Below are 15,718 nucleotides of genomic sequence, written 5' to 3'. Positions count from 1 at the left end.
GTAGGCCTGCAAGCTATTTTTGACAGTCCGTTTTAATTTCTGGGGGAGAGGAAACACTACTCAATAGAATGTCTAAGACTGGAAATTGATCGGAAACCTGATAGAAATGAATGTATTTTTTTGTTCGAAAATCAATCTTTAAGAAAGGTTGCTGCATCATTTGTAATGTCACATTCAATGCCAATACAAGGTTGTTAGTTAAACAAATGCTGAAACATCCAAAGTCAACAAAACCACTGTGACACAAAATCAGGATCTCCAGTCTTCTCTTTAGGAAAAAAACCCAAGTCAGCTCCCCTGCTGAGCGTATTTGAGATGCATTAGGGAGCCTTTGTAATGCACAATGCTTGCCTCAAAAGGTTTGTTATCTGCATATTCATTAAGAAGACTTCCTAAACAAAAGAAGGGGAATTAAAGTATTTAACAACCATTCAATTAAAGGGGTGGCTGTACATACTGTATGTGTGTAGATAAATAGTAAAGAAGAGGAGGCATGCAGAAAATGGACAACTTGAAGCGTCAACTTGAAAAGGAGACATTTGAAACGTCATCGTTTACACACCTTTGTTCAAAGGCCAGCTTTTTGGCATAAAAAAATAAGACAATTTTAAAATGTTTAATGTGCTTGCACAAGTGCGCACACCCTATTATAAATGGAGGCATGGCTGTGTTGTGAATTAAGATATAAACAAAGTGCATCTGTTAAATAAAGATTAGCTGTTCTAATACAGATGATGCATTTTGGTCCTAGTTTTTAATAGCACACAAAGCTGCTATTTAACCCTTGTGCAGCACTTTGCCCAATCCTTTTTTTAAAGCACTTAAGGAGCTGAAATTTCACCCGGATGGTCACAATATGTCAAAGTTTAGCTGTTCCTATGCGGGTGATGTATCTCGGTCCTATTTTTTAATATAACACAAAGCTTCTATTTAACCCTTGTGCAGTATTTTGCCCAATCCTTTGAAAGAAGGCACTAAGGAGCTGAAATTTCACCCGGATAGCAACCATACGTCAAAGTTTAGCTTTTCTAATACACGTAATGCATCTTGGTCCTATCTTTTTTAAAATTACAAAAAGCTGCTATTTAACCCTTGTGCAGTATTTTGTCCAGTCCTTTGAAAGAAGGTACCAAGGAGCTGAAATTTCACCCGGAGAGCAATGATACGTCAAAGTTTAGCTGTTCTAATATCGATGATGCATCTTGGTCCTATCTTTTTGAAAATGACACAAAGCTGCTATTTAACCCTTGTGCAGTATTTTGTCCAGTCCTTTGAAAGAAGGTACCAAGGAGCTGAAATTTCACCTTGACGGCGACAATATGTCAATGTTCAAAAATGGCACGACTGTTTAGTTATCCTACCAGGAGTGTCCCATCCACCGGCTAAAACACTGTGAGAACTACGTAGAATAAAATCATGAAAATACCGCACAAGGGTGTGTAGACTTTTTCCATCCAATGTATTTCCCCCCCACCATTAAGCTTACAGTACATGACGGTCACGTTTCAGAAGTGTCAGCCTTCCCTCCCTCCACCCCAGTCCAGGCTGTCGCTCCCTTCTTGCCGTCTTTGTACAGCAGATGTGCACTTGACCGCTAACTCTTCCAGGAGCACGCTCTCGACACTTCGCATCTGTTCTGTCAACATGCCAAGCTCTGACGAATCTGCGCCGGCATCATGCCAGCTTATCAAAGCAGACGCCGGCAAGTGGTGAGTTTTGAGAACTACTTAAAACGCTCATACAAGTGCATCATTATTGCTAACGTCGGCTTTTATGAATTGTGAGTAACCTTGTTTCGAGAGCGTGGCCATTTTTATGCTAAATTAATTGTGCATTGACGTTAAACAGTCATTCATATTCACTTGTTTACCCTGTACTACTGTTATGTAACAAAAATGTCTTGAGCGGTATTAAAAGGTTTAAAATAGCCTTTGACGTGGCTGCCGGTTCGTGTTACAGTACACGGACATAAGGGGCCAGCGACATTTGTTGCGTGTGCACGTGCCGAGGTGATTAGTGGTATACAGTTTAATCACGTGGAATTTACTTTATGCACATAAAAGTACAGTAGGACATTAGGAGTTATCCCGGATGCAGATTTAAGTTCATTTTAGAGATGATGATTTTAGAATGTGATTCGAATGTAATCTGGATTTGTGTTTCAGTATCACAGAGAAGGGCACAGTGGAGTGCAAAGACCTGGTAGACGCGTTCCACGTTTGTGCAAAGACCCTGTCGGAAGGATCGTGACATGTGGGGACTACGCCATCTTTCTTTAAAGGGACACTGTGTAAGATTTGACCGTTTTTCATTACGGACAGCAGGAGGTGCTGCTGCATTTACCATAGTCCGTAGCTATGAGGGAAGAACACTTGTATTTGAAATATGTTCAAATTTGTAATCGATTAAGTTATTCCTTTTTAATGCTAATGATTATTATCATTATAATTTTTTTTTCAAGTGTGTGGATATAAGGTGGTCTAAAAATGATGGTTGAATAAAATTAAATTAAGTAATTAATCAATTAAATAATAAAGTATTTATTATTTTAGCAAGTAAAATAACTACAGTAACTGAAATAAATAAAAATACAAAAATAAAAAAAAAATACAAAAAAAAATACTAATGTGTTCACTTAATTTAGGCAATTAAGTTTTCAGGTAATTGATTGCTTTAGGTAAGACATACTCGACATTGATTACTTTTGGCACTAAAGTAATAGATTAATTTAATGTATATATATATATATATATATATATATATATATATATATATATATATATATATATATATAATTACCTAAAGCAATTATTTCTTTCCTTTAGTATCAGCCATTTTTAGACAATTATTTAGCCAAACATAAAAAATATATGGAAAATATATGAATAGGTACCAGGGATTGAGTGTCTGGACTCTTAAAAATATGTAAAAATATGGCTGAGAATATGACAAGGAAATTTGTCACAAAGCAATGAAATGCAGCATATTGGTCAATAAATTCAGTTTTTTTTATATTTTCAACAGAAAGTGGACTGAACCATCTGATAAAACTGGAGTGGAGGAGACATGCCTATTCAACAAACTTGTCAATGCCAGCAGTGTTTTGTAAACATATTACTGCATTTCTTTATGGACTGACTGTTCATGATATTTTTGCAATAAACTTGGATAATTTCAATTGCTACACTTAATCATTGTTGTTTTTTCTTTGTGTCTGCTTGAATCAGACTTTGTGGACTGCCAAAACGTGCGCATAAACCAATGTTTACCAAAAAAAAAAAAAAAAAAAACGTAGCTATGAGAATACTCAAAAATACTGTAATTGTGTCTTTCCAGTTTCTATTTCAGCTGCATGGCTGAGGCAAATCCTCCTGGTTGCATGAGAATCGCCCAGCTTGGCACAGTTGAAGTTAAGCTTTGGGGAATTATCCGCCCACACAAAACATTTCAAATTGAGATCTTAGCTGTCTTTCACTTCCCCGATGATTCATCAAATGTCCTACATGTTTTTTTTTTTTTTAAATAAAAAGCAGAATCGTTCACTTTACATACAATTAAAATGATTCTCACAACTATTGTAGCATCTTCAGCTGCACTTCCAGTCTATTTGTATTGTCCTTTTTATAATAGGTTTGAAGTTTAAAGTGTGTCATTATATTTGTGGATTAAAATTTGCTTCTGGCCATAGATGTGATAATATACTACAAATAATATTATTAATGTAATAAAGGGTAGAGGCCAATAGGAGAGGACCAATTGGCGTAAATGTGATCATTTTCATGCTATTTTAAACAACATTCCCTTTTTTGAAGCGTTATATGCTGAGTATAATTCAATATTACACAGTGAAAGTTTGCTTTGCGTTTTTTTTTTTTTTGGTGTGTCTTTGTTTTGTTTGTCCCCCCCCCCCCCCCCCCCCCCCCCCCAAATGGATGTTCCTGGAGCTTTGCAGTTCAAAAATGTGTAGAAAAACAGCAAAAGATTTCCATCTTGTTTCTCTATGTGCATCAAAGAAAAAAAAAAAAAGATAAGTTTCACCAAGTGGTCTCCTTCCCAAAGGTGACATCTTTTTTTTTTTTAGAATTTGGCACAATATTAAAATGAGTTTGAATGTAATTATTAATTTTGCTACAATAAGCAATGCACACTTGATGACACAGATTAATGGCAACTGGTGTGTAAGTTTTTTTGTTGTTGTTGTTGTTTTTTTTTTGCAATGTCACTTAACAGATGTGCAACACCTCAGCGCCGTCCCATTGGCCGCCTACGGGGGCCGTTTATGGCCTGGATGCAGGAGGGCGGGGCCGAGGAGGCGATGCGCGAGGATGGAGAAGGACCCGGATGCTGATGCGAGTGATGCGAAGGAAGAGGAGAGAGAGAAAAAATATCGATTTACGGCAAGAAAACCGAAGGGAGTGTAACACAACGGGGCCTATAAACCCTGCGCCAACTATCAACGACAGCTAACGAGTTAACCGGGGCGAGCTAGCGCTAAACGAGATTTGTTTTTTTTTTCTTTTTTGCACCTGCTTCGTGGAAGATGCTTCTGTGATATCGGCTACCGCCTCGCAGGGATGTAAGAGCCGAGCGCTGGGCGAAAGGGAGGCGAAAGACTTCCAAGACGACGCCGGAATGTTTGCTTTGACGCCGGCTAGGCGCTCCATCCGTCCGTCGAGAGAATGAAGCGTCCGTCGGAGAAGTTTAACAAGCGTTTTTCGGTGGCTAACAACAAGTCGAGGCGCTGGGGCTTATTTTGACAGGACGGCCGCTGGGTCAAGGCGCCGAAGCTAAAGCTACAAGCTAGCCTCGCTGCTGTATCGGAGAACGGCGGCGAGGCTACATTTAGCATGTCGGTGCACCTGTGAGGCCCGACTGGGAGAGAAATAGCAAATTCACACTGCATATTCGACGCTTTCAATGTATTCTCCTTCAACACTTATCTTCGAATAGCCGTCATATAGCCGCCAAACGCGTGACCAGATGTTCGCTATGCAAAAAAAGCGAATGTCAAATGCTTAAATTCATTAGTTTGTCATGTTAATTGCTTTTATTCAGCACTGCTGCATTGTTTCTAAAATACAACAGAAAGACAAGGAATTACTAACTAGTCAGGTTTAAATGGAGGCTTTCACTGACTTTCCTACCTTTGTGCTGAGTATCTTCAAGTGGGAGTGCTGTTTATGCCGCAAGAACATCTGGATAAGCTGTAGAATATCACAGTAACTGCAATAATCACATTACTCATAGTGTAGTGTTCCTCAAGTAAGAGCAGTATGAGTAAAGAACTGTCTTTGAGTCAGTCCGCTCAATATGTCGGGCCCTATCGGCTGGAAAAAACACTGGGGAAGGGACAGACAGGTGAGTATTGTATTGTTTATTTCACAATTTGATATGCAATCGACTTCGTGAAAACGATTCTTCTCGGGCATCTCTTTTAGGACTGGTCAAGCTGGGAGTCCATTGCATCACTGGTCAAAAGGTCGCCATCAAAATCGTCAACAGGGAGAAGCTCTCCGAGTCTGTGTTAATGAAGGTACGCTGACTTCGTAGTCATAGGAAATCGTGTCTCATAGTTCTGAGGGCTGGAAAAAAAAAACTGTAAAGGGTATTTCAAAATTATACAAGACTATACAGTCATTTCAACTCATTGCTGTCATTTGTCTTTCCGAACAGGTCGAGAGGGAGATCGCTATCCTCAAACTCATCGAGCATCCGCATGTTTTGAAACTACACGATGTATACGAGAATAACAAGTACCTGTGAGTCCCAGCTGCCGCGTGCATACTTAAATTTAGACTTAAAGCATATAAAGCATATAAAGTTCAGCTTTCTTGACTCTTCTTTTACTCTTACTTGAGAATGCATTTCTCAGAGTTCTTGTTTTGACTCATTAAGGTGAATCAATTTTTTTTCCAATCATTGAGCTCATCTTTGTGCATCGGCAGGTATCTCGTGTTGGAACATGTGTCAGGCGGAGAACTCTTTGACTACCTGGTAAAAAAAGGCCGTCTGACTCCCAAAGAAGCCAGGAAGTTCTTCAGGCAGATCATTTCTGCTTTGGACTTCTGCCACAGTCACTCCATCTGGTTGGTTCTTACATCCAAGTGCTCATTCTCGCACTCTTTAGTTTGACTCATTTGTATAGTTATCACTTATGCAGTATTTGCTCCAACAGTGTCCTGTAGACACATTCAAACAGCGGGTGTGTTGAATGCTTGCATTTTTCACACAATATACCACTTAAAAAAAAAAAAAAATTAAAAATAAACAGTTCTTAAAATATAACGCCCCCTGGCCACTGCATGAAGAAGTGCAGTAGCTGTACTCATTTATTTGAGTAAACAGAGTAATGATTCATACCGGGATGGCACGTCTTTGAAATTACACACACATAAATATATCAGAAACAATTTTACGATCATCACTTATGCATTGATGCAGCCACAGGGACCTGAAGCCTGAGAACCTGCTGCTGGATGAGAAGAACAACATCCGGATCGCTGACTTTGGTATGGCATCACTCCAGGTGGGTGACAGCCTGTTGGAGACCAGCTGCGGGTGAGTAGGTTTCCATTTGGCTGCTTTTTATTTTTTACCATTAATGATGTCAAATTTTTATCAGGTCCGATTTTAACACAATTATCTTATTTCAGATCACCGCATTATGCGTGCCCTGAAGTCATACGTGTGAGTGACCACGATTCATAAATATAAATACATTTTCGTTACAGGAGTCAGGTGACGTCAGTTTTTACAGTAAATATTGATTTTCTGGAGCATATGGGAATTTTGTCTTTGGTAGGGCGAGAAGTATGATGGAAGGAGAGCAGATGTGTGGAGCTGTGGGGTCATTCTTTTTGCTCTGCTGGTGGTAAGTCGGACAATGACTTTTCGTCCTTCTTATTGACACTTTGTTATTTAATCGCGCCACTTTTTTGCTCGGTTTTCACCAGGGCGCCCTGCCATTCGACCATGACAATTTACGCCAGCTCCTGGAAAAAGTGAAAAGCGGCGTGTTCCACATGCCTCATTTCATCCCCCCGGACTGCCAATCCCTGCTCAAGGGCATGATTGAGGTCAACCCCGAAAAGCGACTCACGGTACGACAGGCACTTTGTACATACAGTACGTGTTATGGACTTTAATTGGTTCCCATCAGATCTGTACAAAAAAAGTAATTAGAAGAGTTTGATGTATTTTTGCTTCTACTCATGTGTTCAATAACTTTGGTCCACATAGTACAGTAATTCCCAAAACGCAAAGCCGGTCTTTATCCTTTCGTGGGGGCGCATAGGGAACCGGGCTTTGCGTTTTCGCTGTGTGGAGTAATTGCACATCTGTGGCGCTCTCATCGTCAATGTGTGCACAGGTTAAAAAAAAATTATGCTGTCAAGATTTTTTTCTAAATCACATTATTGATTTAAGCGGATTTTGAAAAAACATCAGCAACAATTTTTTATACGTTTTTCTCCAGGTTAAAATATTTGATGTCGGTGTTAATGTTAATCTATCAATATTTATTAATATTATTATATTTTTCTGCATCAACAGTTTCAGTTGTTCAAAAACCTTTCGAGTTTGAATGAGAATTTACTTTTTTTTTAAATTTTGAGTTGTTTTTGTCAGCGCCATAATAATCTGTAACCTGTATAAATACCTGTAAAAATTAAACATTTTCTGAAAGTTTATTTAAATGTTTTTCTTTTGTTAAAGTGAAGTATACAATTTTAGGTATACTTATGCAATTGTCATAATGCTCACATTTATAGTCTGCAGTGAGCGCAGCGCAAAATGTTTTCTTTCTCTGGGAGGGCTTTGCAAAAAAATATTGAGAAGCACTGCACAAAGCTATGAGGCATCAGTACGAGATGTTTTAATTTGACTTAATTAGGCCAACAATTTAAATTCTCTTTCTGTGAACTATTTTTAGTCCCAGATTTTTGAAGAAACTGAAATATGATTATCATTATTTCAGTACTTATTGTGACATTTTTGTTTGGAGGTGTACTATGAGGATCTTCTATTGTTTTTTTTCTATCAGATCTTCTATTGTTTTTTTTTTTCTGAATGATGACAATACATTGGACCTTGGCACATTTGCGGTTCAGAACTTGCGAAAGTCACCCGTTCAGATTTTTTCCCCAGTATTTTCCCTTTTTCTGGGAAGGATGTGGGGATCCAAAGCCAACGTTATATATTTGAAGGTTATCAGTATTTTTGAAGATTTTTGATCCCCCAAAAATCCAATGAGTTTCATTTGCCATGAATTACATAAGGATTTTTGCCATTTGCGGTCTGGCCCGGTCCCAGTCCACCACAAAGAGCGTGGACCCCCTACACACTTAGAGCTAAAGTTCACTTGTCACAGAATAAAATCTAACTTCCTTCCTGTCTCTCCTACAGCTGGAGACCATTCAGAAACACGCCTGGTATCTGTGAGTATATCTCCACTCGTATATGTAGTATGATACTACATATTTAGTCACATAAACGATACATATGTTGTGTGTCTCCAGGGGTGGCCGCAATGAGCCTTGTCCTGAGCAGCCTCCTCCCAGAAGAGTGTGTGTGAGGCGAATCTTATCCTTGACTGAGCTGGACCCAGATGTGTTGGACAGCATGCACTCGCTGGGCTGCTTTCGAGATCGTGTCAAGCTCACACGAGACTTGCAATGTGAAGAGTAAGCCTTTTTTTTTTCCCCGTTACTCTCAAAAAATGATAAATGTGTTTCTCAAAGTCCAATCGGGCCTTATGTATTGTTTTAGGATGCTTATTGGTTTGTCTGTCACAAGAACAAATGGAACAAACTGGCCTTTCTTTGGCCTGGGCCTTACTGATAAGTTGGGTTTCATTAAGAACGCGATTTTTTTTCCTGGACTTGAGCCAAGGCCATAACTCACGGTTTATGGTCGATTCCATTTTAGGGTGCATTGTTTACAAGCACTGGCTATCTTGCTAATTTGTGCTTTTAATTTGCACTCATGTTCTATAGGATTGAGGGTTTGTTTTAATAGATGAAAAGAAGTACGTTAATAGAGCTTTTCGAGCCGGCACGAGAAAACGCTGACTGCCAAGCGGGCCAACATAATAGCTAATAAAAAGTAGATGTCGACTTGGATAGGAACATGGGAGGCCATAAATGTGTTTGGACTCTCGCAGCTGTTACAAAAAGTGGAAGTTTAAAGACATTTCTGTGGGGTAGTCAAATCGGTGGGATTCCTCCTTTGAAAAGGCACACTTCATGAAGGCACTGCTGGTATTTGAAGTCTTTTAGGTCATACATAACAATTGTGGTGCTGGTGCTTTATGAGTCAAATTGACTGTCCTGGGTTACATGACAAAAAGAATCACACTGCAGTTTCTCCTTTCTACATATTCTTTCCTTAACTCGTTGTTTTTAATTCATGCTTCTCAGAGAAAACCAGGAAAAGATGATTTATTACCTGCTGCTGGACAGAAAAGAGCGTTACCCCAGCTATGAAGACGAGGACTTGCCTCAACGCAATGATGCAGGTCAGTCACTAAGGGCAGTGTAGCTTGATCCGAGGCAAGCTGGTTACATACGTGTATTGCAGCGATGCTTGTGAAAAAAAAACGCTTTACAGATAATAAAACATTAAATAATTGAACATAATATCACATATTGACAATACACTCAAACATTTCTTTCATCTTTTAAGTAAACGACTAAATTGTTCAGTGCTGACATGTAATTTCAAATAAAAAAGACTTCTGCATATTCAATTACCCAACCATAATAGAAGTCAAATAAAAAATATTCGTTACCATACCACGACATTTTGATGTGTTTGCAAAGTATGAATCAAGCAGGGAAAATACAACGATGTCACAGTTCCTCAAGGTAATGGGAAATCCTGGTTCATCTGTGTTTGGTCAATTGATATTTGCAATCTGAGCAGTGATTGGTCATTACCTGAGCTCTGAGCAACTGTGATCTCATTTTCAGTCTACAGCAATTTACACAATATTAACACATTCAATCCCAAAGATCTATTTGAAATCCAGGCATTTAATCCCATGTACTTATTTATATTTATTCTTCATTCCATTCTTCACATATTTTCAAGTGTTAGGCTAAAGGCGTGTCTAAAAATGTTTGGTACTAAATGAGTTAATCATCATAGTATGTTACGTCCAGTTAAGTTGCATGGAACACATTACTGTAAAAATAAGGGGGTTGACTTCCCCTTTAATTTTCTACTGCCAATTCGCAGATCCTCCTCGGAAGCGCGTGGACTCGCCCATGCTGACGCGCCACGGTCGCTGTCGTCCAGAGAGAAAGAGTCTGGAGGTGCTGAGCGTCACGGAACAGGGTTCCCCGACGCCTCCTCGCCGGGCTCTGGACGCTGCACACAGCCAGAGGTATAATTATCATCAGATTGTTTGTGTACCGTGATGAACAGGATTATGAGTGAACTTTTGCCGATGTTTTACATTTGTCAGGTCTCGCTCGGTGAGCGGAGCTTCTACGGGTCTCTCCTCCAGCCCTCTCAGTAGTCCCAGGGTAAGAGCTGTTGCTTCCGTAGAGTTTGGCAACAGCTGAACATCCTATACCTCAACATGATTACAGATTGAATGTATGACTTGTAATTGATTTATTACACTCATTATTATTACAAATTTTATGGACAAAAAGAATACTAAATTGTGCTTTGTAGTAGGTTCTGTCGTAAATTCAAAGATGTTGTATGAAATATAAGTACCAGTCGCATTTCCCAAAAACATCCTTTTATCCATCTCCTCTAATCATTTTTGAACATTACCACAAATCAAGCTTCTCAGAGTAAACCTCACGCGGCAGGTTTGTGTGACATTTTCACTTTTCTATTGTCCTCATGTCACTTCTCTTCCACATCTTGCATGAGCAACGTGTGTGCACAATAATGTGTATCAATATTAAGGAAAGTAATGGAACCATTGCGCTTGTGTCTCGCTGTAAGTTACGACTGTTTCGGCACATCTAGGCTTTCACAGGACATGTTCACTTCTCACAAGTTGCAGTCTTTGGTTGGTCACGAAGCATGATATTCATTTCCATCCTTCTTTCTCCATGTTCCATCCCTTCTCTTTCTTGTTTTCCATTTGCCCCCTGCTCCCCAGTCCTATCAAAGCCCCATTTTCACTTTCAGCCAATCAGACGTCACCTCCGCTGCCGCTCCCCCCCAAACAAAGGAGCCCAAACAGGGAAGCGCCACGACACCTCGCTCAGCACGGGCACACGACAAGCCCAAAGCTCCCCCCCATCCAAAGACCCAGACCCTGCCCAGCAAGGGACCCGCCGAACGGCTTCACCTCCAGCCCATCAAATCCCTGCCTCTGCACAACCCATCCTCCCGCTCGCCCTCTCCCTCTCCGCTGCTCTCACCCATTCCCCGTTTCTTCTTCCCTTCCTCCTCTATCCTAAAGTCCGTGACTAAGAGCTTGTACCCAAACTCTGCCCACTCTGTGCCGCAGGTCACTCCCCAGGGCTCTCCGTTGCCCACGCCCTTGGGCACCCCTGTCCACCACCCTCACCACCCCTCCTCCACCCCGCCCTCCTCCTCCTCGTCCTCATCCTCCTCGCGGGCAGAGGGAGGGGGCGGGGTGGGCTCGCTCTCGCTCACCCCGCCCTCCAGTCCCGGAGGGGGAAGCGGGATCGCGGCCAGCAGCTCTGCCCATTGGAGGACTCGCCTCAATTCTTTTAAGAACAACTTGTTGGGCTCGCCAAGGTTCCATCGGCGTAAACTGCAAGGTGAGTGGCGCCGTTTGCCGGGGTCGCCTATCATTTTGAGTTTCTCTGTATAATGGAGGAGAACCGAGACAAAGACTTACCAAGCAGTTCCCTCTTTTAGTGCCGACATCAGAGGACATGTCCAGTTTAACACCAGAATCCAGCCCTGAGTGAGTCTTCATTTCGCCATCACCAAAAAATAAATAAAAAGTTCCATAAACTCCAAAGTCTTGCCTGCTAAACGTCTTCTTCCGGCCTCACGCCATCACAGGCTGGCGAAGAAATCGTGGTTTGGGAACTTCATTGGCCTGGAGAAAGAAGAGCAGATCTTTGTGGTGATCAGAGACAAACCTCTGAGTTCTGTCAAAGCCGACATCGTCCACGCCTTCCTGTCTGTAAGTATCTGATGTGCCGCGTGCCGTGCATCTCAAAAGTTCACAGGCCTGTTTTCAGGGAGTTTCTTCAAACTCACATTCACTCTCATTTCTGTCTTTATCTCTATGTCTTCTTTATTTCAGTTCTACTCACTGGTAGCACATTGATGAATCACTTTGCTTTTGCTCGTGGCTCACTTTTTTTCTCTTCTCCACACCCTCACCCTCACCTTTTGTCTCCCCCGCACTCACGCCGGCCCCCCGTATACCTCTCCCGCCTCGTAAGTCTGTCGGTCTCTCTGCTTCTTCTCTGTCTTCCCACCACGCAGATCCCCTCGCTCAGTCACAGCGTCATCTCCCAGACAAGCTTCAGGGCCGAGTACAAGTCCTCCGGCGGCCCTTCCGTCTTCCAGAAGCCCGTCAAGTTCCAGGTGGATATTGCCTTCTCCGAGGGCGAGAGGGAGCGGGACAGGGAGAGGACCGAGAGGGACGGCAGGAGGGAGACGGGAATCTACAGCGTGACGTTCACCCTCATATCAGGCAAGTTGTTCGTACAAAATCTCCCATCCATCTATTTTCTATTGCTCACTTGAGTCGCAGTTGACCTGGAGCCTGACCCTCGCTGACTTTAGGCGGGAGACGATAATACCGTAAAACCTATAGCGTTTCATGATTAACCACTGCTGTTTAAATCACGCGTCCTTAGGGCCGAGTCGCCGGTTCAGACGAGTGGTGGAAACGATTCAAGCCCAGCTGCTCAGCTCCCATGATCAACCCCTGGTGCAAGCCCTATCTGGTGAGATTGTGATCCGTGTTTCCTGACAAACTTGTTCTTTACACGAGAGCAAGGCAAGTGGCCATGCCATGGCAAGTCCCAATACTTTAAAATATGGCCAGGTATCATCCCAATGCCTAAACCTTTCAATCCCAAAGACCCATTTTTACCTTTCTTTTTAAGAGTCCAGGCGTCCAACTACTTTTTGATTTATATTTTTTCCATTTTTTTTTTCAATTTGGCTAAAGAACTGTCTAAAAATGTCTGGCACTAATTAATCAACTAATTTATTTAGTGATTGATTAGTATTAACTAATGTAATGGATTGATTTTTATTGAAATTAATGCCTTAACAACCTCAGCTATCACGAGCTGCTGTTAGCTGCAACAGGCACTTGTTGCTAACTGCCAATTTACGTCTTCCCGCTTGCCTGTTCCGTAATTATTGTACGCAAGAATACGACTGATATAAAAATGTGCATCTGTGTCAAACTCATTTTTATTGTGGACCACATTGAAGTTCTATTTTTTGTCAGAGATCCGGAATACATTTTAACCCTTTAGTGGGCACTGCGGCCACTTTCGGTCGATGGTCTAAAAAAAAGTCCATAACAGCCATTGCTTTCGTAAGGGTGACTTTCCCCGTTCTCGTCTTTTGATCCCTTCCCAGATGAAAAGAACGGGCGACCCCACAGGACCCCCACCCGCCAAAACTCTAGGCGCTCAGAGGGTGGGGGCGACAGATGCGAGTGGGGCGACCGAGCAGACGGCGGCGGCATCGGAGGCAGCGGCGGAGTCCTGCAGCGCAGAGGCTCGGCCAAGGAGAGAACCCGACTGCTATCCACCAACGGAACCCAATCGCAACCGTAGGTTAGAACGGGAAACGGCGCCGCGGGATGCGGCGCCGACGTCCGCGCCCTTTTGACTTCATCCCCAAGCATCCCCGCAAACCACGAGCTCCTTCCTCGATTTAGGCGGAGCCGCTTTGGGAATAGCAAGAATTGAGCCTTTCCCCCATCACGCTTTTACTTTGAAAAATTCTCCCGATCCTTCGGATGACCCGGATTCCAACCCTCCCACGAGAGCGACGGAATCACCCTTTAATAAAAACACGTGAACGAATAGTTTGGTATCCCTCCGTAGATGCAGCTTCTCAAAATCAAACTAGGAATTTTAAAGTGCTCATGTGCATGCCAGTTAGCAAATCAGCCTGCTAAAGGATGCTGACAAGACCTGATAGCTAGTCTACCATAAGCATTGTACTACAGCATCTGATAACCAAAAAAGAATTAGGCGTGTTGTGACGGCTCTCCAGATTAGACGGAAAATTAACCCGGTTGTGTGTTAGTGTCGCTATTCGGTGACATGTAACATCGAGCAAAAAGGTCCTGATCTCCTCAGGAAGTCAGCGTCCTACCCTGACTCAAAGAAAATCCACAAAGTAAGCTATGTAAGTGAATGTGAAAAATTATTTTTTTATTTGGTTATTTATTTCCTTTGAGGATGAGCAGCGATCGAAAAAAAAGGACAGAACACAACACGCGGGAATGCAGGAAAAGGATGCTGCCTCTTTATTTCACTTTTTTTTGCTATTTATTTAAATTTTCAGAGACAAGGTGAACTAATGCATTTTGGACTCCTGTTACTCTGAAGTTTGTTTTTTTTTCAACAAAGATGAACATTACTCTACAAAGAGGAAAAAAAAAAAACACTTATGTGTGAATATGTCCATGAATCTCATCACAGCTGTTTGTCCCACATTGAACGAGAATGACATTCCTGGCCTGGAGTTTCGCACCAAGGCCTCTTTTTTTTTTTTTTTTTTTTCATCAAACATTTCTCCTACTGTTGCCAGAGAAATCCTACTAAGACAGACACACAGAATCCAAGTATTTATGGTTTCACGGCTCACTACGTCACATTCACGGTTGACATGGACTTTGTAAAGAGGAAGTAAATCCCCATCACAGTCACGTCATATTACTCGAGTACTCAAACAGCTAGCTAGCCACCCAAAGAGCTAGCTGATGCTCATCACCAGTCTTCCATGCAGCACAATATGCAACAAATGTGCAGGATGTTGACCAACAGAGTGCTAATATGTTTTAGTTTACATATTTATTTATTTATACATTTGTTAACTTTATTTGCCTCATCAGATGATTTTTTTCCATCACATTCAGCACTTTTATGCTAATAGCAGTACAGAGTGATCTTTTGTTTATCCGATATTTAATTCATCACGCTTAGCGCTGGTATGTGTGGGAGATTGGTGGTTGAAGGCGGAGTGACAATGAGCCAACAGATCAGCGGGAACGTGACCTAACAGACGAGTTTTTCTCCTCACACTTGATAATTTGCTCCATCTTTTGATTCCCCACCTCCTCACTTTTGTCCCGTTTGTCCGTCCCTCACATGTTGCGTAGGCTACGTCAGCACGCGAGAAACGTTGATTGCTCACTCATCCTAGTCACCTTTCTCTTCGTCATTGACCCAACTGTGGCCAAGATTGTAAACTATTCTCCATCCATATGGATCAGTAGAATAAGGTGTTCAAAAAAGAAATGTCTGTATCATAATTTAAATATAAAAAGTGCACTATTATAACTATTGCCTGTGATCTAAAAAAAAAAAACAAGTATGATTGAATCGACGGTCCAAATAAAGAGAGCTCCACCTTATTGTTATGGTTACAATAATAAACCCTAAATCTGTGTATGTGCCTAATATCATTTCTGCAGCCCATCCGTTCATCCATTTTGTATGGAAAATCCTGTTCAGTGTTTCCCAGCTGGCTTCGGGTGAAGGTAGAGTACAGCAAATGAGGTGCATTCACC

The 15,718-nt window shown here is 41.6% G+C and overlaps 1 protein-coding gene and 1 long non-coding RNA gene across 4 annotated transcripts; both read left to right on the top strand.

Moving 5' to 3' along the window:
* The first annotated feature begins 937 nt into the window (after window positions 1–937).
* On the top strand, window positions 938–3,191 carry LOC148409527 (uncharacterized). Its single transcript, XR_015868432.1, has 3 exons — window positions 938–1,709; window positions 2,166–2,290; window positions 3,025–3,191. It is a non-coding gene; the product is annotated as an uncharacterized LOC148409527 (long non-coding RNA).
* A 1,143-nt stretch (window positions 3,192–4,334) lies between these two features.
* Window positions 4,335–15,597, top strand: brsk1a (BR serine/threonine kinase 1a). Of its 3 annotated transcripts, none has more exons than XM_088439757.1 (19): window positions 4,335–5,358; window positions 5,439–5,533; window positions 5,674–5,759; window positions 5,946–6,086; window positions 6,442–6,558; window positions 6,654–6,687; window positions 6,803–6,871; window positions 6,954–7,100; window positions 8,404–8,435; window positions 8,517–8,681; window positions 9,417–9,514; window positions 10,237–10,384; window positions 10,466–10,526; window positions 11,477–11,753; window positions 11,854–11,902; window positions 12,004–12,127; window positions 12,436–12,646; window positions 12,813–12,902; window positions 13,540–15,597. In XM_088439757.1, exons 1-19 carry the CDS (start codon window positions 5,274–5,276, stop codon window positions 13,749–13,751), a joined length of 2,241 nt encoding a protein of 746 aa, XP_088295883.1. In that variant the 5' UTR covers window positions 4,335–5,273; the 3' UTR covers window positions 13,752–15,597. The 3 variants fall into 3 exon arrangements, with proteins under 3 accessions (XP_088295883.1, XP_088295882.1, XP_088295881.1); XM_088439756.1 differs by having other exon boundaries at window positions 11,123–11,753; window positions 13,552–15,597; XM_088439755.1 differs by having other exon boundaries at window positions 11,123–11,753.
* Window positions 15,598–15,718: the final 121 nt, after the last annotated feature.

This window comes from Hippichthys cyanospilos, chromosome 17 (assembly GCF_059441005.1).
Source record: "Hippichthys cyanospilos isolate Australia breed blue-spotted pipefish chromosome 17, RoL_Hcya_1.0, whole genome shotgun sequence".
Taxonomy (NCBI): domain Eukaryota; kingdom Metazoa; phylum Chordata; class Actinopteri; order Syngnathiformes; family Syngnathidae; genus Hippichthys; species Hippichthys cyanospilos.
Note: the sequence above shows the minus strand (reverse complement) of the source record. Positions and strands in the feature narration are given on the sequence as shown.